The 20,351-nt window shown below is 55.2% G+C and overlaps 2 protein-coding genes across 5 annotated transcripts in view; both read right to left on the bottom strand.

Annotated features, from left to right (window-relative positions):
* Positions 1-1,877: 1,877 nt before the first annotated feature.
* GNAT1 (G protein subunit alpha transducin 1) lies at positions 1,878-8,464 on the bottom strand. Of its 2 annotated transcripts, none has more exons than XM_033208132.1 (9): positions 7,739-8,464; positions 6,390-6,432; positions 6,159-6,300; positions 5,902-6,059; positions 5,691-5,819; positions 5,351-5,480; positions 4,920-5,073; positions 4,617-4,808; positions 1,878-3,157 (listed from the first exon to the last, which is right to left on the bottom strand). In XM_033208132.1, the coding sequence occupies exons 1-8, from the start codon at positions 7,842-7,844 to the stop codon at positions 4,618-4,620; spliced, it is 1,053 nt and encodes a 350-aa protein (XP_033064023.1). In that variant the 5' UTR covers positions 7,845-8,464; the 3' UTR covers positions 1,878-3,157; position 4,617. The 2 variants fall into 2 exon arrangements, with proteins under 2 accessions (XP_033064023.1, XP_033064014.1); XM_033208123.1 differs by having other exon boundaries at positions 3,043-4,282.
* A 2,275-nt stretch (positions 8,465-10,739) lies between these two features.
* SEMA3F (semaphorin 3F) overlaps positions 10,740-20,351 on the bottom strand; it is a 34,848-nt gene continuing 25,236 nt past the window's right edge. For all 3 annotated transcript variants that reach the window (XM_033208101.1, XM_033208096.1, XM_033208111.1), the window contains 12 exons: positions 17,375-17,494; positions 16,998-17,137; positions 16,763-16,877; positions 16,526-16,595; positions 16,231-16,375; positions 15,004-15,226; positions 14,291-14,379; positions 14,115-14,156; positions 13,776-13,933; positions 13,494-13,561; positions 13,078-13,211; positions 10,740-12,103 (listed from right to left, as the gene is read on the bottom strand). In XM_033208101.1, coding sequence (XP_033063992.1) covers positions 11,693-12,103; positions 13,078-13,211; positions 13,494-13,561; positions 13,776-13,933; positions 14,115-14,156; positions 14,291-14,379; positions 15,004-15,226; positions 16,231-16,375; positions 16,526-16,595; positions 16,763-16,877; positions 16,998-17,137; positions 17,375-17,494 — 1,715 coding nt within the window. In that variant the 3' untranslated portion in view covers positions 10,740-11,692. The remainder of the gene's footprint in view (positions 12,104-13,077; positions 13,212-13,493; positions 13,562-13,775; positions 13,934-14,114; positions 14,157-14,290; positions 14,380-15,003; positions 15,227-16,230; positions 16,376-16,525; positions 16,596-16,762; positions 16,878-16,997; positions 17,138-17,374; positions 17,495-20,351) is intronic.

Genomic DNA, 20,351 nt, shown 5'->3' with positions numbered 1-20,351 from the left:
GGAGACCGAGGCGGGTGGATCACTTGAGGTCAGGAGTTTGAGACCAGCCTGACCAACATGGAGAAACCTCGTCTCTACCAAAAACACAAAATTAACCAGATGTGGTGGCACATGCCTATAATCCCAGCTACTTGGGAAGCTGAGGCAGAGGAAATGCTTGAACCCAGAGGCGGAGGTTGCAGTGAGCCAAGATCGCAGCAGCATTGCACTCCAGCTTGGGCAACAAGAGTGAAACTCCGTCTCAAAAAAAAAAAAAAAAAAAAAGGCCGGGCGCGGTGGCTCAAGCCTGTAATCCCAGCACTTTGGGAGGCCAAGATGGGCGGATCACGAGGTCAGGAGATCGAGACCATCCTGGCTAACACGTTGAAACCCCGTCTCTACTAAAAAAAATACAAAAAACTAGCCGGGTGACATGGCAGGCGCCTGTAGTCCCAGCTCCTCGGGAGGCTGAGGCAGGAGAATGGCGTAAGCCCAGGAGGCGGAGCTTGCAGTGAGCTGAGATCCGGCCACTGCACTCCAGCCTGGGCGCGAGAGCCAGACTCCGTCTCAAAAAAAAAAAAAAAAAAAAAAAAAAAAAAAAAATTAGCCAGGCGTGGTGGCGTGAAGCTGTAGTCCCAGCTATTCGGGAGGCTGAGACAGGAGAATTGCTTGAACCCGAGACGCGGAGGTTGCAGAGCCGAGATTGCACCACTACACTCCAGCCTGGGTGGCAGAGCGAGACCCCATCTCAAACAAAACAAAACCCAGAAAATAACAAGAGTTCACAAAGATGTAGAGAAAGGTGGACCACCTGTGCACTGTTGGTGGGAATGTAAAATGGTATGGCTGCTGTGGAAAACTGTTCCTCAAAATATTAAATGTAGGCGGAGTGCAGCAGCTCATGCCTATAATCCCAGCGCTTCAGGAGGCCTAGGTGGGCGGATCTCTTGAGGTCAGGAGTCCAAGACCAGCCTGGCCAACATGGTGAAACCCCATCTCTACTAAATTAGCCGGGGATGGTTGCGGGTGCCTATACTCCCAGCTTCTCCGGAGACTGAGGCAGGAGAATCGCTTGAACCTGGGAGGCAGAGATTTCAGTGAGCTGAGATCAAGCCACTGCACTCCAGCCTGGGCTACCGAGTGAGACTCCATCTCAAAAAAAAAAAAAAAAAAGAGGGGGCGGGGCCAGGCGCAGTTGCTCAGGCCTGTAAACCCAGCACTTTGGGAGGCCAAGGCGGGCAGATCATCTGAGGTCGGGAGTTCGGGACCAGCCTGGTCCCGACAGAGGGGGGTGAAACCCCGTCTGTACTAAAAATACAAAATTAGCCAGGTGTGGTGGCACATGCCTGTAATCCCAGTTACTTGGGAGGCTGAGGCAGAATTGCTTGAACCCAGGAGGCAGAGGTTGCGGTGAACCGAGATCATGCCATTGCCACTCCAGCCTGGGCAACAAGAGCAAAACTCCATCTCAAAATAAATAAATAAATAAATAAATAAATAATAAAATAAAAATAGATTCACCTTATGAGGCCGGTTGCAGTGGTTCACACCTGTAATCCCAGCACTCTGAGAGTCTGAGGCGGGCGGATCACCTGAGATCAAGAGAGATTGAGACCATCCTGGCCAACATGGTGAAATCCCGTCTCTACTAAAAACACAAAAATTAGTTGGGCGTGGTGGCATGTGCCTGTAGTCCCAGCTACTCAGGGGGCTGAGGTAGGATAATCGCTTGAACCTGAGAAGTGGAGGTTGCAGGGTGCCGAGATCTTGCCGCTGCACTCCAAGCTGGTGACAGAAAGAGACCCCATCTCAAAAAAAAAAAAAAAATGATTCCCCATATGATTTGCCAGTTCCATTTCTGGGTATACACCCAAAATAATAAAAAACAGAGGCTGAGAGAGAGATTTGTACACCCACGTTCATAGCAGCATTATTCATAATAGCCAAAAGGCAGATGTAACCATTGATCAATAGATGAATGAATAAACAAAGTGTGGAATATATACAACCTTTAAAAGGAAGGAGATTCTGCCACGTGCTACACATGGATAAACCTTGAAGACATGATGCTAAGTGAAATGAGCCAGTTGCGAAAAGACAAAGACTCCATGGACCCACACATCTGAGGCACTTAGAGCAGTCACATTCATAGAGAAGGAAAGTAGAATGGTGGTGCCATGACCGGGGGAAGGCAGGAATGGGGGGTTATTTTTTCATGGGTACAGAGTTTCAGTTTTTCAAGAGCAAAGGAGTTCCAGAGATGAGCAATTGTGGTGGTTGTACAACATTATGAATGTACTTAACACCACCAAACTGTACACTGGCAAGTGGTTGAGATGGTAAACTTTATGATACATGTAATTTTAAAACTGGCAAAAAAATCCCTACAAACATAATAGCAACTAAGAGCTTTCCCTTTGCTTCAGGCCGCAATATATCTTGGCATGCCTCTGTTGGATCCTCTGTTGGATTTTGATATTTCGTTCGTTGTGATGTTTTGCATTTATTTTGATTTTTAAAAATATTATACTAATATTATTTATCTTGGTTACTAAATTTTTTGACATCGCCTTAAATTTTGCACACGAGGTGAGTGTGCCTCACTTCCCTCACCCTAATGCCAGCACTGCAATTATGTTCCTGCCTTGAGGGCTTCCAAGACTCTCCATCACCTTCTGAGAAAGCCCAGGCCCTCCAACTGGCTTTGGGTACCTGTCCACGTCTCTCCTCTCCTGTTCTTGCTCCACTGAACTCCTGTGGCCATGAGCCCATGTTTCTAGGGCTGGTACAACTACTGTCCCTGCCAGAATGAGCCTCCACCTCAAAACTCCCTCTTGATCCAAGACTGTCCCAGTGAACATTTTCCACAACTCCTCTCTCCTCAACCCCCATCAAAAGCCATGAGTTGGTTCCATACCCACAAGAGTGCCCCACCTTGTCAGGCCAGGTACTTCTTCCTGGGAGGGGCCATCTTCCCACTTCATGCCCAGCCCAGCACCGGGCACTTAATAAATGCCCATGACTTGTGATAATTAAGCCCTCCACCAAGAAAGGACAGCTGGGGCCTGATGCAAAGGTTTATTACTGAGTCTGCACATCTAGCTGAGGGGAGTGCAAATTGTGCCCCAGCCTTGCCAGACGGAAGCTCCTTGTCCCCGACTGCAGCACAGGCCTTGGCCTGTGGACATAAGCAAAGATTTGGTGCTGGATGAGGAAGGAGGCAGCAGGGATGTGGGGACATGGGCCTTTGTCCCTGATAGTTCAGGCATGGCTCTCAGCTTCCCCTGCCAGGGAACCCTGAATGGAGGGGGCAAGAGAAGCTGCTGTGTAGGGACAAGAGGGCCACTCAGGTTTGCTTGTAACCCCACCTGAGGTAGACCCCTTTGGGCACAGCCAGGGCCTTTGTCCTATCCTGAGTCCTCTGGGCTAATTGAAGGGAGCTGGATTCTGCCCCCAGCCACCCCTCAGGACAGCCCGGCTATTGGCCATAGCTGGTGTCAACAGTACTCTCCCTTAACAGGCCATCCTGTTGTCCAGCTAGCCCAGGGTACTGTGTTTGGGTGAGGAAGTGGTGTGTGGATCTGGTGTCCAAGGACACAGGGAGCAGATCCTGCTGGAGAAGGCTAGAGGTTGCTCTGAGCCTAGTATTTGGGGAAGAATCCTGTTTTTTCTCACTCTGGCACCCAAGGGCCCCCAGGTCTGCCCCCTCCCCACTAATGTATTTATGTGGGAACCGCACAGGCCAGAGCTAACTTGGACTTTGGACACTTTGGAGGCTGCCGGGAGGGACAGTCACTGTCTCTGGGTAGACTGGTGTCAAACTTGTCACATGGAGGTGGCAGGGTGAGCAGCTGGCCTGTGTGTGGGAGGGGTATTCCCTGTCCTTGATGAAATGCTGGGAGGGAGAGCTGTTTGTTGAGCCAAGACCCACCAGGTGAGTCGTGGGCCCCCAGGGGCAGGAGAGCTGCGGAAGATTGGTCAGTTGGGCACTGCTGAGTCACGGTGAGTTTCAGCTGCCCCAAGTCCTACCCGTTCCTAGCTGGGACTGGCTGCTGTGAGTACTAGAGGCCAGTGCAGTCAGGCGGTGAAGGGCAGGGCTGGGGTTGGGGGCATGAGGCGCTGAGATACTGTGGGAGGTATGGGGGAGGATCCCTGCCTCAAGGCTAGCAGGGCTCAGAGCTTTGGTGATGTGGCAGGCTGGAGCCTGGGAGTCCTGGGGGCTAATAGGGTCCTGGTGGTTGGGGCTGCAAGGCAGCTAGGGCTACCAGGTCTCAGAGTGACTGACATGCATCAATTCAGGCACCTGTGAAGAGAAAACGAAACCCAGTCAGCATCCCTGAGACCCAAAATAAATGGGTTTAGGCATTGTGTGTGTGGTGGGTCGGGGGGGAGGCGGCCCTGGAAGCTGTGACACCTGAGGTCTTGGAGCGGGGCCAAAATAAATTCAATGGGCGGGACTTGTGGGTGGGGCGGGGCCTGTGGCGGTGAGGTGGAGCCTGAGGAGCTGGGGTGGGGCCTAGAGGCAGTGGGCTCCAGGATTTGGGAGTGGGACGCCAGGGCCGTGGTGTGGGGTGGGGAGGGGAGCTGGGGCGGGGCTGGAGTATTGAGGCAAGGGGCTGGAGAGGGCAGCGACCTACCTCAGAAGAGGCCACAGTCTTTGAGGTTCTCCTTGATAATGATGTCGGTGACAGCGTCGAAGACAAATTTGACGTTCTGCGTGTCGGTGGCGCACGTCATGTGGGAATAGATCTCCTTCACGTCGCGCCGCATGTTGAGCTCGAGGAACTGCACCTTGATGTAGTTGCCGGCGTCCTCGTAGGTGTTGGGTCCTGCGGGGGGCGGGAGCTCTCACTCGGCCCAGCCCTTCCTTCCCTGTGCCGGGGGCGCGTGCCGCGATCGTGGGGCGGGGGCGCAGCCTGGCGACCGTGCAGACGTCTCACCATCGTAGTCCGGGAAACAGATGCTGAGGTGGGCCTTCTTGATCTTCTCAAAGAAAACGTCCTTCTTGTTGAGGAAGAGCACGATGGACGTCGTGGCGAAGTAGCGGTGGTTGCAGATACTATTGAACAGGTGCAGGCTCTCGTGCATGCGGTTCTGAGGAGGGCAGCAGCTGTTGGGCACCGGGGGTCGCGTCCGACCCGCAGCCCCTGCTGTCTGGGCTCCCGGGCACGTGGGGCTTCCCGTTCAGCTGGCTCTCAGAGGGCGCCCCGCACTGCCCCAGATGGGCCTGCTGAATGCCTCTCGGCCTCCTCAGGCTGCCCGGGACCCGCATCCCCTCCCGGGCCCTCCCCACGCCCAGCGCGCCGTCTCCGCCTCCAGGGGCCAGCAACTCCTCCTCGCCCCTGGAACACAGGCCCTGCTTGGCACGCACCACTTCGTCGTCCTCCACCAGCACCATGTCGTAGGCGCTTAGTGCCGCGATGAAGATGATACAGGTCACGCCCTCGAAGCAGTGGATCCACTTCTTGCGCTCCGAGCGCTGCCCGCCCACATCGAACATCCTGCGGGGCCGCGGGGGCCTGAACCCGTGCCCCGGGCCTAACAGGCAGCATCCCCTCGACCTGTGCTGGTCGGGGAGCTCTCGGCTGGGACTACTACCCTTTCTGCTGCAGGGATATCCAGGAAGGGGCAGGGTCTATCGCAGGGATGGGGTCCCCGGGGCAGGATAGGGCCTGGGGCAGTGACCTCCCGGGCTGGCATGTGGGTCGTACCGGAAGTTGAGGTCCTTGAAGGAGAACTGCGTCTCGATGATGCCAGTGGTCTTGACTCGCGAGCGCAGCACGTCCTGCTCGGTGGGCACGTAGCCCGGGGTTACCAGGCGCTCCAGGTCGGAGAGGTAGCTGCGCGAGACCGGGCCGTGGGTGGGTGGGGAGGCGTGGAGGGCCCCCTGCGCCCCGCGCCCCGCGCTGCCCACGCACTCACTAGCCCGCCGAGTCGTTGAGCTGGTACTCCGAGGCGCGCTCAAAACAGGCCTGGATACCGGAGTCCTTCCACAGCCGCTGGATGATATCCGACATCTCCTTGGGCATCGTGCCCTCCTCTATGGTGTCTGCCATGTGCATCAGTTTCCGGGCGTCGTCCTGGGGGCAGGGTGAGAGTGGCTGGTGGCGGCCAGGGACTCGGGCCCAGCCGCGAGCCTCGAGTCCCCAGAGGCCCGCTCAGCCCGCCTCCTGGCACACCTGGCGTGCAGAGTCTCCGTACTGGATGTTGAGTGTGGTCATGGCTCGCACGATGGCCAGGATGGACTGCAACGTGTTGCCGTAGATGATGGCGATGAACTCGAGGCACTCTTCCAGCGAATACCCGTCCTGGTGGATAATCCTGAGGCCGAGGCGAGCAGGGTCAGAGCCTCGCGGGGAAGTGGGGAAGGACCCAGCCCCAGGGACCTCGGGACAGGCAGGGGCACTCACTTCATCTGCTTGACGATCGTGCTCTTCCCGGACTCACCTGCACCTGAAAGGGAAGTGGCGCCTCAGAGCTGCGCTGACCGCCTGCCCCGTCCCCCAAAGAGGCTGGGAGGACGGGGCCCTCCCAAGTTGGCAGGGTGGACTGGCAGCGAAGAGGCCTGAGCGTCAGCCCCCACCCCGTAGCCACACCTACCCAACCCGTCCAAAGAAAGTCCTGACACCCTGAAGGCACAAGGTTTGCAAGTGTCAGGAAAGTGAAGAAAGGAAGCCAACCAGGGGAATCAACGATCTCAACTGTTCTGGGACGGGGAGGCCCCAAGACACCGACACAGACAGCCTTTATTACGCTGAGACTACAATGAAGAAATCCCGAAGCGCCATTGCCACCTCGTGGGAGCCTCTGGTACCGCATGCACTGGGTTATTTGAGGCGGGTAAATCCCTTGCTTTTCACCTGAAGGGATGCGGGTGTCTCCAAGAGGCTCAGAGGGAATTAGCGCCTTTGGGTAGCAGGGAGAGCAGAGTTGACATCCTTTCTGAGCTTGCCCCTGCGAGGGCGTTGGGCACAGTTAATGAGATTTCCAGCTTAGCCTTTCTGCCTTGGGGGAAAGTGGGACTGGCTTGGTTCCTCACCCACCTGCAGCTGGTTGACCAGACCCTGGGGAGCTTGGGTGGAGCCTGCCCGGCCCTCTTGAAGCTGCTCTTTCCCCTTGAGAGGTCAGGCAGTGACCTTGAGGAAGGCCTGGATCAGCCCCATCTCTTCTCACTGCCCATGGTCTGGTGGACACAGCTTTATCTACTCCCACTGGGCCTCAGCAACTGCCAGACCCGTTGGCTGCTTTGTAGGTCTACCAGCCACAGCCCTCTGGCACCTGAGGGCCATTCTTTGTGGATCTGGGTGGTTCTAGAGACTCCCCACCCCCAGGAGGACTATGACCATCCCCTTCCCAAAGTAGCAGCTCAATAACAGGCTCCCAGTGAGGCCCCTGGCTTCTGAGCACTGCCCAGCAGGCCTATCAAACCAAAGGCTGCATGAAGCTTGCGGGAGCCCAGCCACAGAAAAGTCAGCCTCACACACTCGTGCAAGAGTGTGGTTGGCACGCACTTCTGGGGAGGGTGGGTCACCTGAGGCAGAGCTGTCTAGAGAGGGGCTTCGTGAGATGTCCAGCCTTGGGGGAATAGGACACCACCTATCAGGCCTGGCCTTGCTTGGCCAGGGCTCCCACCCTGTGCCCTACTCTGTCGCAGGCTCATATTGCTTCCCAGGGAACCCTTGCTTCACAGAAGGGCTGCCTGCCTGCCTCCAGACCAATGATCTGGTGGCAGTGGCCCCACGGGGGCCCACACCCCTACCCAGAAGCAGCAGCTTCACGGTTCGAGCATCCTTCTCAGCATCCTCTTTCAGCTTCTTTTCCAGCTCCCTGGAGTGCTTCTCCTCAGCACTGGCCCCAGCCCCCATGGTCCCAGCAGCAGGTGAAGGGACAGAGTGAGCAGGTGGTTCTTCTGGATGGAGGGGATCCTCAGAACCTGGCCTCCCAGGCACCCTTCTGGCCCCAGGAGGACCTGAAATCAACTGGCTCTCTACGGACCTGTGCAGTCCCTGGTGGGGCTGCTTAGTGGGATTTGGGGGCTAGGGGTGTCCAAGAGCCAATCAGAGACAAGGACAGGTGAATCCAGCTCAGCCCCCCAACCCTTCTAATCAGGCTGGCATAGCCCCAATCCCTCAACTGCTGACTCTGCACCCCTGCTGTCCTTCTACCCCCCTCCACCCTTCAGGAGAGGCCCTGGTGCTGCCCGGGAGTGGGTAGGGTCAGGGCTGAGAAAGGGGAAGGCAGAACCTTGAGCCCTGGGGGTGAGGACGATAGAGGTGGAGCTGGCAGCAAGAGGGCATAATTGGGAGAAACATGCCTGCTGCCTGCCCAGCACCAGGCTCAGCACCACTCCTTATCTTGTTGTAAGCTCACACTGGCCCTGGAGGATGGATGCCCATGTCATCAGCCTCATTTTACTGATGAGGAAGTAGAGGCTCAAAGGGTCACACAGGAGGAAGTGGTTAAGAAGGGCTGGGTGGCCAGGAGCAGTGGCTCACGCCTGTAATCCCAGCACTTTGGGAGGCTGAGGCGGGCGGATCACAAGGTCAGGAGATCGAGACCACGGTGAAATCCCGTCTCTACTAAAAACACAAAAAATTAGCCGGGCGCGGTGGTGAGCACCTCTAGTCCCAGCTACTCGGGAGGCTGAGGCAGGAGAATGGCCTGAACCCAGGAGGCGGAGCTTGCAGTGAGCCAAGATCGCGCCACTGCACTCCAGCCTGGGCGACAGAGTGAGACTCCGTCTCAAAAAAAAAAAAAAAAAAGAAGGGCTGGGTGACACTGGGATTTTATGACCTGCAGGGAATCCAGAGAGAGGGAAACAGTGGGCATTGCATTCATCCCATATCACAGGCTGGAGCTGCCCCAAGGAGGTCCTCGGCTTCCAGCGGACTCTGGTGGGGATGCATATCTTCTCTGTGTGCTTCCGTGTATGTGTCTTTTTTTTTTTTTTTTTTTTGGATGGAGTCTCTCTCTGTCGCTCAGGCTGGAGTGCAGTGGCACAATATTGGCTCACAGCAAGCTCTGCCTCCCAGGTTCACGCCATTCTCCTGGCTCAGCCTCCTGAGTAGCTGGGACAACAGGTGCCTGCCACCACGTCGGGCTAATTTTTTGTATTTTTAGTAAAGACAGGGTTTCACCGTGTTAGCCAGGATGGTCTCGATCTCCTGACCTCGTGATCCACCCGCCTCGGCCTCCCAAAGTGCTGGGATTACAGGCGTGAGCCATCGTGCCCTGCATTTTTAATTTTTTTTTTTTTGAGACAGAGTTTCACTGTCACCAGATTGAGTGCTGTGGCACAATCTTGGCTCACTGCAACCTTCAACTCCCTGGTTCAAGCTTCTCCTGCCTCAACCTCCCAAGCAGCTGGGATTACAGGCACGTGCCACCATATCCAGCTAATTTTTTTTATATGTTTAGTAAAGACGGGGTTTCACCATATTGGCTAGGAAGGTCTCGATCTCCTGACCTTGTGATCTGCCCACCTCGGCCTCCTAAAGTGCTGGGATTCAGGCGTGAGCCACCTTGCCCGGCCATGAGTGTGTCTTTTACTGGCCCCAAGTGAGCAATAACTTGACACGTTCGTGCATGAATACCTGTGTGTACATGTGTGCCTATGTGTTTATGCCTTTGTGAGTGCATGTGCTTATAGGAATCATGTGCCTGTGTGCATGCTTATGTGTGCACGTGTATATACATGTGTATGCATGTGTGAATATGCTTTGTGTACTTCTCTTCATGCACACATAAGTTTGTGTGTTTTGCATTTTGTGTAGGTTTGCACGTGTGCACTTGCTTATATGCAGGGGTGTGAACATGCCTGTGTGTACCTGAGCATATGTGTGCCTGTGCGTGTCCATCTCTGCCTGTGTATGACTGTGTGTGTGCACGCGTGCTTGCAGGTGCCTGTGCCTATATGTACACTTGAATTTGGGTGCAACAAAGTCTCTGATCTGCAGAGGTGGCCAGGCTCTTCCAGACAATGTTTTGCAGGCCTGTTGTCAGGTGGAGAAATTGCATCCCAGAGCAGGTATGGTATTCCCTGGGGTATGGAGGAATGGGGCTCACCTATCCTGCTCCTGCTGTCTCTGATGTGGGTGTGCCAAGGCCTGCTTGTTTATCTCCAGGGCCTGCCTGCCTCAGCTTAGGGGGTCTGGTGCTCTGTTCAGGTGCAGGGCTCACTGCTGGGCAGAAACTGTTCAGGTTGAGCCTGAAGTGTTGAGCTCCCAGGTTCTAGAGATTTCCCACCCTCAACTTCCATAGGAAAACCCAAATCTTGGGCTCTCAAAGGCTCCTCCAGGCACCCTGAGCTTCCTGGCTGGACTCCTTCCCTGGAACCTGGCTGCCTTTCAGCACTCAACTCTGCCACAGACTCAAGAGACCACAAGGGGGTGCTGGGGCCCCAGACACCAAGCACTAACGGCTATCTCTAAATAGTGTGCGTGGGAAGTGAATGCTGGCTCCTACCACTGGCTGGCAGCTTCTACACCCACCCTGTTGGATGATGGGGATCTGTCCAGGAGTGAGGCCGTTTCATTTGTGCCACTTTCAGACTTCAGGCTCCATCCACCCTCCCTGACCCTGAGGAGTGAGTGGGCCCTGGGGGGGCTCTGCAGCTCTTCGCACTGCCCAAGTGTTTGGGGTGGTGCAGCAGCCCAGGTTTGTCAAACTAAATGTGGTTTCTACATGTTGGGTCCCCCACCTGGCTCCCCAGGCCCACCACATGTGGCTGTGAATCCCCCGATGAAGGAGAGAAGCCAAAGTCTAGTCCCAGAGCCAGTGTTTATTAGCAAGATGGAACCCAAAGGCGGCTGTGGCCTGGGCAGCAGAAGGCCGCCAGGAGCCCCCACCCATCTACCCAACTGCCCCCAGAGCTAATTACTTGAAGTGGTGGACATAAGCCCTGAGGAGCCTCTACTGGCCCCAGGCCTCTACCACGGACTCCCTCCCCTCAGAGCTGGGGCCTCCCGTCAGCCCTGCCTGGGCCTGGCCCCTCTGCTATGCTCCCAGCCTCCAAGTCAAACTGGCACAGGGAGAGCTAAGGAGGTAGAGTGGGGTGGCCCTGCCCTGGCCAGGCAGGGAGGGGAGAAGGGGCTGAAGCGGCTGTCCCACCCAGGCAGGCTGCCTCTTCTCCTATCCCCAATAAATAGAGAATAAATACCCAGGAAGGGGCTGGCTGTGGCTGAGTGGCCCCAACCCAGGCAGGGGCTGGCATCCTGTGATGGCCCCTTCTTCCCTTCTCTGAGTGCACTTAAGGCCACCCCAGTCTCCAAAGTGGTCCTCGCATCCATGTCTATGCCACAGCACAGGTTGACAGTGACAGCACACATCAGAAAAGATGGACAGTCCGTGCCCCATTCGAGCAGGGCTTGTTCCCTCCCTTTGTCCTGTAGATCTTGGTGGAGGCTGTCAAGCAGGTAGACTTCCAGCTGAGTCTGGGGACTGTGTGGTCCTGGCCTGGCCCCACCAACTGGCTGAGCCTGTTTAGGCTGGCTCTGTTTTCTGCCGTCTCTGACCAACATGGGTCTAAGTTTTGGAGGATGCTGCCACTGAGGCAGGCTATATTCAACCCACCAATAAATACTGTCTTTGCAGGGGCAGGGTGTGTATAGAATATAGATATTTTATATATATATATTTATATATATATATATATCTTTTATATTAAAAGGGACAAGGGCTAGGCTGGCCCATGGCAGGGCTCAGGCAGCTGGCCTCATGTGTCCGGAGGGTGGTGCCGACGGTTCCGGGGCTTTTTCTGGTCCCGGGGCTCAGGAGACCGAGGTGCCCCTGGAGCCTCCCTGGGGCTGGGGGGCACATGGCGCCAGTAACCCTGGCAGTACTGGTGGATGAGGCCCACTTCTGGATGGGCCAGCAGCTGGGCCAGCTCCTGATAAGGAGGCGTTGGGGGACCTGCGCCTGGGGGTGGCGGGGCGCTCACGGCCAGTGGTGGGAAGAGGGCAGCATGGACAGCTTCCCGGCCCAATACATGCAGCTGCACTCGTGTGACGACATGCTTAAAGTTGTTCTCAGTGGCTGTGCAGGAGTAGAGGCCACGATCGCTGAGCTGCAGGGCACGAAGCAACAAGCCCTGCTCTGTGCGCAGGAAGCGCTCCTCTGCACGAATCTGCAGGGGCAAGGAGAGGGGGTTCAGAGGCTCTGTGACCACCCTATGGCCCTAACCAGTGACCAGATCAGACCACCTTTGTGGTCATTCTGTGTAGAGGCACCCACGTGGGATTTCCATATGCCAGAAAAACCACATGAAGTTTCCACATAATGAGAGATATTTGAATAAGGCATCTGTACAGATTTCCATTTCAGGAGGGATGACCATAAGGAGGTATGGTCTGTACACTCTGTACAATGAGGAAAATTTGAAGCGCACACAGAATTTCCCTTTTTTTTTTTTTTTTTTTTTTGAGACAGGGTCTGGCTCAGGCTAGAGTACAGTTGAATGATCTCAGTTTACTGCAACCTCTGCCTCCCAGACTCAAGTCATCCTCCCACCTCAGCCTCCCAAGTAGCTGGGACCATATGCATGACTATGTCCAGCTAATTGTTGTATTTTTGGTAGAGAGAGGGTTTCACCATGTTGCCCAGGCTGGTCTCGAACCCCTGACCTCAAGCAATCTGCCTGCCTTGGCTTCCCAAAGTGTTGGGGTTACAGGCGTGAGCCACCACATGCCCAGCCAGAATTTCCATTTAATGAGAATATCCAATTGGGATAACCACATAGAATTTCCATGTAAACAAGGACACCTGTAGGGCATAGGGCATTTCCATAAAATGAGGATCCCACAGAATTTCCACATACTGGAGCTCACTCACATGATGTTTTTGTAGAAGATACACCCCCAATGTGGTATGCATATGGAATTTTCATGTGAAGAGGCATACCTAGAAACACTTTCCATAGAATGAGGCCAGTCCCATGGAGTTTCCACATAACTGTTTTCACTCAAAGGATTTGCATGTAGGGAAGGGAACTTGGAAGGGGTTTCACAGCATGAGAGTTGCTCCAGATCACTCCTCTACTACATTTCACCACCGCACAAGGATTCTCACATCCATAGTGCAGCACTGGGCGCAGGCACTCACCTCTCGGCGCCGGTCACCAGGATCTCGCTGGAACAGCCACTTAACAGTGGCTTGGGGAGAGCGGGGCTGGCACTCCAGGAAGGCTGCGCTGCCAACCACGCCATACTGCACAGACTCCATGGCATTCTTGTTGGCTGTGGAGTGAGAGGGGTTGAGCAAAAGCAGCATCACCTTCGGGCAACCTGCTGGCTGCTTTGGGGCAGGCACCAAGGGGAACCCACTCACCAGTGTAGAGCTCTGTGTTGATGGGGCTCCATTCCTTGAGGGGGCAACTAGGGACATCCCATCTCCATTAGCCCCCACCCCCCATTAGCCATCAGGACACCCGTACAGTGGGGGCCCTGTGAGCAGCTTCGTGGGCTGCATGGGGCTCTGCAGTGTGAGCAGCACCCCACAGTGAGGCCCAGTATACTCACCATTGGAGTTGAACCCACGGCACTGCCTGATGGGGTTTCCATGCCGGACGTCCTGCCGGCGGCTCCGCCTGAATGGGGATAGCCCCTGAAGGAGTACTCCCAGGAAGCTTGTCCCCCCAGGTCCCTGTATCCCCGATGACTCCAGGGCAGGGCCCTTTTTCCCCGGGGAAGTGATGTCTTACCCATAAGACTCCCCAAGGGTAATATCACATGCACCCTCAATCCCCTAGGATAGGGCCCTGGGTCTGGTTGCTAAAGTGCCAGGTGTCTAGGGATCCACACCTCTTGGAGGATGCTGTATAGCGGGAGCAGGCCTGGCCATCCCAGGCGCAGTAAGGGTCCCGGGCAAGGCAGCAGTCAGCACAGGCAGCCCCATACGCCTGGCAGCGGTGCAGGCTCAGGTGCGTGACACCCACGGCTGATGCCACGTAGAGTTGTTGCTGGAGCAAAGGGTAGGGCCTTGTCAGTTCCTGTCGCACAGCCAGCCTCACCAATAGCCACCTAGGCCGGGCTCCTCTTCCCTGTTCCATGTCTCCATTTACCCGTTCCTGTGCCAAGGGCATGACCCTGAGGGGATGCAGGCCCTGTCCCCATCCCTGGCCCACCTGGCCAAAGACTTACCCTCTTGGAAGAGATGGTCATGGTCTTGACAGGTGCTGGATCCTAGAAAAAGATAAAGATCAGCTTGGGACCCCAGGGACTCCCTCCCTGCCCTGACCTAGAGGTCTTGGGTCAGAGGCTGGGACTTGGGGGAGGGTCAAGGTGAAGAGGTCAGGACTAGGTGGTGTCACACCCACCTTGAAGACCTCCACCTCCTCTAGCATGAGCTCTTCCATCTCCTGGTCATCCTTGGGCAGCACAATGACCTTCTGCACTGTCCCGCGGTCTGGAACGGGCCGGGCAGGGCCTCAGTGGGGCTGGGGATGCTGGGGAAGGGGTACCAGCCTCAGCCCCTTCCCCCACCAGGGCCCAAACCCCCCTAGGGCATTGGAGCTGGAGCTCTGTGCCGAGGTGGAAGAGGTTCCCCAGGTCAAAGGGGACTGGCCCAGGACATAGGGGGTCATGGCCAGGGCCTGCCCCCACCAACCCAGACACTGATTTTGGGCCCTGCTGAGAACAGGACACGGGGGCACACATTCTCCTGTGTTTGGGCTGCTGGAACTGTAGGGGGTGCACTGTGTCATGTGTGTGCACACATGAGCATGTGTATGGCCTGTGTATCCTGGAGGTGTCTAACATCTGTCTCCACCCCTTTCCTGACATACATAGGTCTCCAGATGCCCAGTGTCCCTGTTCTCCTGGTCCCCTGTGGATGGAAATGGGAATGGGGTTTTCTCACCCCTAGCCTCTGTTATCCCAGCAATAGGGAGAAGGCACCAAAGGATGAAGATGAAGAGGTGACTCTGATGAGCTTGCAGCAAGCCCTAGCAGGGCAAGCCCTAGCCCCAAGGATCTGCACCCCGCACCCGGTGGGCCCAGCGTGGGAGAGGCCGGGAGCAGCAGTGGGTACCTGTGCCCAGGAAAAGCACCTCATAGCGCCCGTCGGCTGCATCCACCTGGTCCACAGCAACAGTGGTGAGGCGGTAGGGAGCACCTGTGCGGACCACCAGGGGCCGCCGCTGCAGAGGGTACACGGCCTGGTACATGAGTGGGTGGCTGCGCATGAAGTTGATCACCTCATCAGGATAGTCCTTGGTGGACTTCATAGATGGTGTGAAGGTTCCACCGGGGCACTGTGGACAGGTGGCGAGTGTCAGTCCCAGGCTGCCTGGGCAGTGCAGGCTGGAGCCATTAGCTTCAGAAGAGGCCGCTGCACTGTCCCCACCACCTCAACCTGCTTCTCTCCCCAAAGCCCCTCTCCAGGTTTCTGCCCTGCACCCGACCTCTACAGGTCCTGCTCTGGCCAAGGTCCCACGTGGTCAAATGCCACAGCCACCTCCCTGGCCTCATGTGCTATAACATCGTGGCAGCATTTGGCCAAGCGAACCACTCCCTTCCATGTCCCACTCCCCACCCTGTCATCTCCTTTCTCTCTGGCTGTTCCTAGGGTCTCACCCGTCTCCCTCCTGCACAGCTGGACTGCAGGCCCTGACGTCCTTGTCACACACCAGGCTCACTCTCCTCCTTCCTGAAGCTGTCACCTGAGCCTGGGCTCAGCCTGCCCCCACCATGGTCAGCTTACATCTGGCCCATCCTTCTGACTCCAGGTTACCTCTGGAGGGAAGCCTCCCCTGTCCCCCGCTGAGACCAGCTTCCCCAGCCCAGTCCTGACCACATGGAGTCAGACTGCATTGATCAGATCCGCTGCTCTCCTGTTTAGACTCCTGTATCAGCCCAGTGTCACATCAAGATAAAGTGACACACCTCTGTGACCTCTGAGACCCTGCCTGAGGCCTGGCCCTGCCCCTCCCCAGCTCTTTGCCTCCTGTTCCTCAGCTGAGCCAACCTCCAGCCTGCCTCCAGTGTCCTCCAGGAAGACGCTTCCCTCCAACCTTTGGCTCCCAGACAGCTCCACAGCGGACCCTCTGAGGAGCACCCAGCACACCATCTTTGTCCCAGAATCCTGGCTGGGCTCCTCCACAGCCTGAACTGTGTGTGAAGGCCCGTCTGTGTGCACTGCAGCTCACTGCCTCTGCTGGCTGGGAGGGCCATGATGGTGGGGTCCATGTTGCAGAGGGCCTGACCCAGAGGCCTCTTAGAAGACGAAGGGGAGAGGCAGGATGAGTGGGGTTCTTACCGTGCCCGGCCGTGGATAGGGCATCTTCCCTGAGAAGGGCATCCACTGGTAGTTGGGCCCCTCTTTGTGGGCAAAGGGCCCGTTGAAGACCATGCGAATATCAGCCATGGAGTAGACACACACGGCAGAGCCTCGGAACACGGAGCTGCGGGCACGGCAGGTGCTGCTGAGCGGGACAGGGTCCCTCCCCAAATGCCCCCTCCCCACAGCTCACCACTGTGCCAGGGTCCTACACGAGTTATAATCCCCCAACGGGGCCACTTCCTGCCACTGCTGGCCCCGACCCCAGCCTCACCCAGAGGAGGTAAAGACAGCGTAAATGACAGGGTTCCTCACGTCCTGGGTCTGCTGGACAAACACGTCCTCTGGGGACAGAGGGAGAAGGTATTGGAGGGTGCCTTGGGTGGGAGCCCCTGGGCCTCACCCACTCCTGCACAGGGGAGGGGGCCCACCAAAGGCACCCTGACCACCCATCCAGCCTCTATCCCTCTTGCTGTAGCCAGAGCACCCTGCCTGCCTGCTGGGCACTCACGGAGCTCATCAAAGTGAGTCTCAATGCCATCCTCGCCCGGGACCGAGCAGACGAGCCGCGCCTTCAAGAATGTGCTCCACTTGTTGACCAGGCAACAGTGACCACCGTCATCATTCTGGGGGTTGGGGCAAGAGGCCAGGTCAGATCAGCTCTTGACCCCAAGCCCTGGCTGAAGCAGGGCTGATGAAGGCAGAACTGGTGGAGGAGACAGCCTGGTGGCTCTGCCAATGCATACCAGGCAAATGCGCCCAATGCGGGCATACACAGCGGGGCTCTGTGGCGCCTCTGCCGACCGCTCACGGAAGAAGAAGTAGAGCTTATCATCATTGCGCTCCGCACTGTCAGGAATGAGCTCAGCATGGATGAACGACGGGTCTGCAGATAGCAGGGGTCAGCTGGGTGAGCCCCTACTCTGATGATGCCTCTGATGTTCTCCAACATTCCCAGCCAGGTACAAGAACACCCCCAACTCCTCTCCAGATAAGAAACTACCCCTGCCCCAGGTAGTCATAGGCTAAATATGTCCCCAATCCCCCGACATGTGCTTCTTTGCGACCTCCTTGCTGCATCCCAGACACATGGCCATGGAAGGGCTCCTGGGGCTGCGCTTACCATTCAGCCACCGGGAGTTGTACTGATCCGTGCGCATGGCCGTCTGCTTTCCAAGTGTGCGGAAGATGGCTGCGTCAGTGCCCATAAAATCGATGTACACACCAGCATAGAGCTCCTCATCTGTGGGTGGGCCAGTGGGTCAGTCAGAGGACTGCTGTTTACTAGGGCCAGGGCACAGCTCAGATGACTTCCAGGGCAGGGTTTTATCTCCCCGCTCAGGCTCCCTGGGGCATGATCTTATCTCCAGTGGAGTGCTGGTCAGTGTTTCACCACTGGCTCTGGGAGGGTTGGGATTAGTAACAATCAGCTCTGATTAGTAGCAATAGCCCATTTCTGTGGTGTGAATACTCCTGCCATGACTAATTTCAAGCTACCAACCTGAGGTCACTGAAAGCAAAATCAGGAAGAGCTGCCAACACCACTGTACAGTATTTCTGCCCCACAGACACAACAAATGTAAATCACCTCAAGAGCATAGCTAATACGCTGGGTGCAGTGGCTCATGCCTATAATCCCAGCACTTTGGAAGGCCTGGGTGGGTGGATCATTTGACGTCAGGAGTTGGAGACCAGCCTGGCCAAGATGGTGAAATCCTACCTATACTAAAACATAAAAAATAGCTGGGCGTGGTGGCAGGTGCCTGTAATCCCAGCTACTTGGGAGGCTGAGGCAGAATTGCTTGAACCAGGGAGGCGGAGGTTGCAGTGAGCCAAGATCACGCCACTGCACTCTAGCCTGGGCAACACAGCAAGACTCCATCTTAAAAAAAAAAGAAGAAGAGGCCGCGCATGGTGGCTTATGCCTGTAATTCTAGCACTTTGGGAGGCTAAGGCAGGTGGATCATGAGGTCAAAGAGATCAAGACCATCCTGGCCAATGTGGTGAAACCCCGTTTCTACTAAAAATGTAAAAAAATTAGCTGAGTGTGGGCCGGGTGCGGTGGCTCACGCCTGTAATCCCAGCACTTTGGGAGGCTGAGGAGGGCGGATCACAAGGTCAGGAGATTGAGACCACGGTGAAACTCCATCTCTACTAAAAAATACAAAAAAAAAACTAGCCGGGCAAGGTGGCGGGGGCACCTGTAGTCCCAGCTACTCGGGAGGCTGAGGCAGGAGAATGGCGTGAACCCGGGAGGCGGAGCTTGTAGTGAGCTGAGATCCGGCCACTGCACTCCAGCCTGGGCGACAGAGCGAGACTCCGTCTCAAAAAAAAAAAAAAAAAAAAAATTAGCTGAGTGTGATGGTGCACGCATGTAGTTCCAGCTACTCGGGAGGCTGAGGCAGGAGGATGGCTTAAACCCGGGAGGCGGAAGTTGCAGTGAGCCAAGATCACACCACCACACTCCAGCCTGGTGACAGAGTGAGACAACCGTCTCAAAAAACAAAAACAAACAAACAAACAAAAAACACACACAAAAACAAAAAGGAGCATAGCTAACAATAAAGTGTAGTGAAAGAATTAGGAAGCATACGCACACCTCAGTTTACTGGGCTTTGTGCACTGCAAATACTGCATTTTTTGTAGAAGGAAGGTTTGTGGCAACCCTGTGTCAAGCAAGTCTGTTAGCACCATTTTTTCAACAGGATATGCTTACTTTGTGTCTCTGTGTCACATTTTGGTAATTCTTCTTCTTCTTTATTTTTTTCTGAGACGGAGTCTTGCTCTGTCATCCAGGCTAGGGTGCAGTGGCGCCATCTTGGCTTACTACAACCTCCTCCTCCCAGGCTCAAGCAATTCTCTTGCCTCAGCCTCCCAAGTAGCTGGGACTACCGGTGCCCACCACTACATCTGGCTAATTTTTGTATTTTTAGTAGAGATGGGATTTCGCCATGTTGGCCAGGCTGGTCTCAAACTCTTGACCTCAGGTGATCCACCCGCCATGGCCTCCCAAAGTGCTAGGATTACAGACATGAGCCACTGTGCCTGGCCTACATTTTGGTAATTCTTGCAATATTTCAAACTATCTGTTATGGTGATCTGATCACTGATCAGTGATCTTTGATGTTACTATTCCAATTATTTTGGGGCACTGTGAACCTCACCCATATAAAACAGTGAACTTAAATGATAAATATTGTGTGTGTTCTGACTGCTCCACTTACTGGCCATTCCCCCATCTCTCTCTCTTCCTCTTCTTGGGCCTCTCTATTCTCTGGGACACAGCAATATTAAAATTAGATCAATTAATAATCTCACAATGGCCTCTAAGTGTTCAAGGGAAAGGAAGTCATACATCTCTCACTTTAAGTCAAAAGCTAGAAATGAGCCAAGTGCAGTGGCTCACGCCTGTAATCCTAGCACTTTGGGAGGCTGAGGCAGGTGGATCACTTGAGGTCAGGAGACCAGCCTGGCCAACATGGCAAAACCCGTCTCTACTAAAAATATAAAAATTAGCAGGAGTGGTAGTGGGCACCTATAATCCCAGCTACTTGGGAGGCTGCGGCAGGAAAATCACTTGAACCGGGGGATGTGGAGTTGGGGGGTGGAGGTTGCAGTGAGCTGAGATCATGCCACTTCACTCCAGCCTGGGGGACAGAGTGTTAACTCTGTTAAAAAAAAAAAAAGCTAGAAATGATTAAGCTTAGTGTGGAAAGCATGTTGAAAGCTGAGATAGGTCTAAAACTAGGCTGCCAGCACCAAACAGTTAGCCAAGTTGTGAATGCAAAGGAAAAGTTCTTGAAGGAAATTAGAAGGGCTATTCCAGTAAACACACAAATGATAAGAAAGTGAAACAGCCTTATCACCCATATGGTGAAAGTTTTACTGGTTTACGTGAAAGATCAAACGAGCCACAACATTCCTTTAAGCCAAAGTCTAATCCAGAGCAAAGCCCTAACTGTCTTCAATTCTGTGAAGGCTGAGAGAAGAGAGGAAGCTGGAGAAGAAAGGTTTGAAACCAGCAGAGGCTGGTTCATGAGGTTTAAGGAAAGCAGCCATCTCCAAAACATAAACATGCAAGGTGAAGTAACAAGTGCCGA

Source organism: Trachypithecus francoisi, unplaced genomic scaffold, assembly GCF_009764315.1.
Source record: "Trachypithecus francoisi isolate TF-2019V2 unplaced genomic scaffold, Tfra_2.0 Lachesis_group0, whole genome shotgun sequence".
NCBI classification, from domain to species: Eukaryota; Metazoa; Chordata; class Mammalia; order Primates; family Cercopithecidae; genus Trachypithecus; species Trachypithecus francoisi.
Note: the sequence above shows the minus strand (reverse complement) of the source record. Positions and strands in the feature narration are given on the sequence as shown.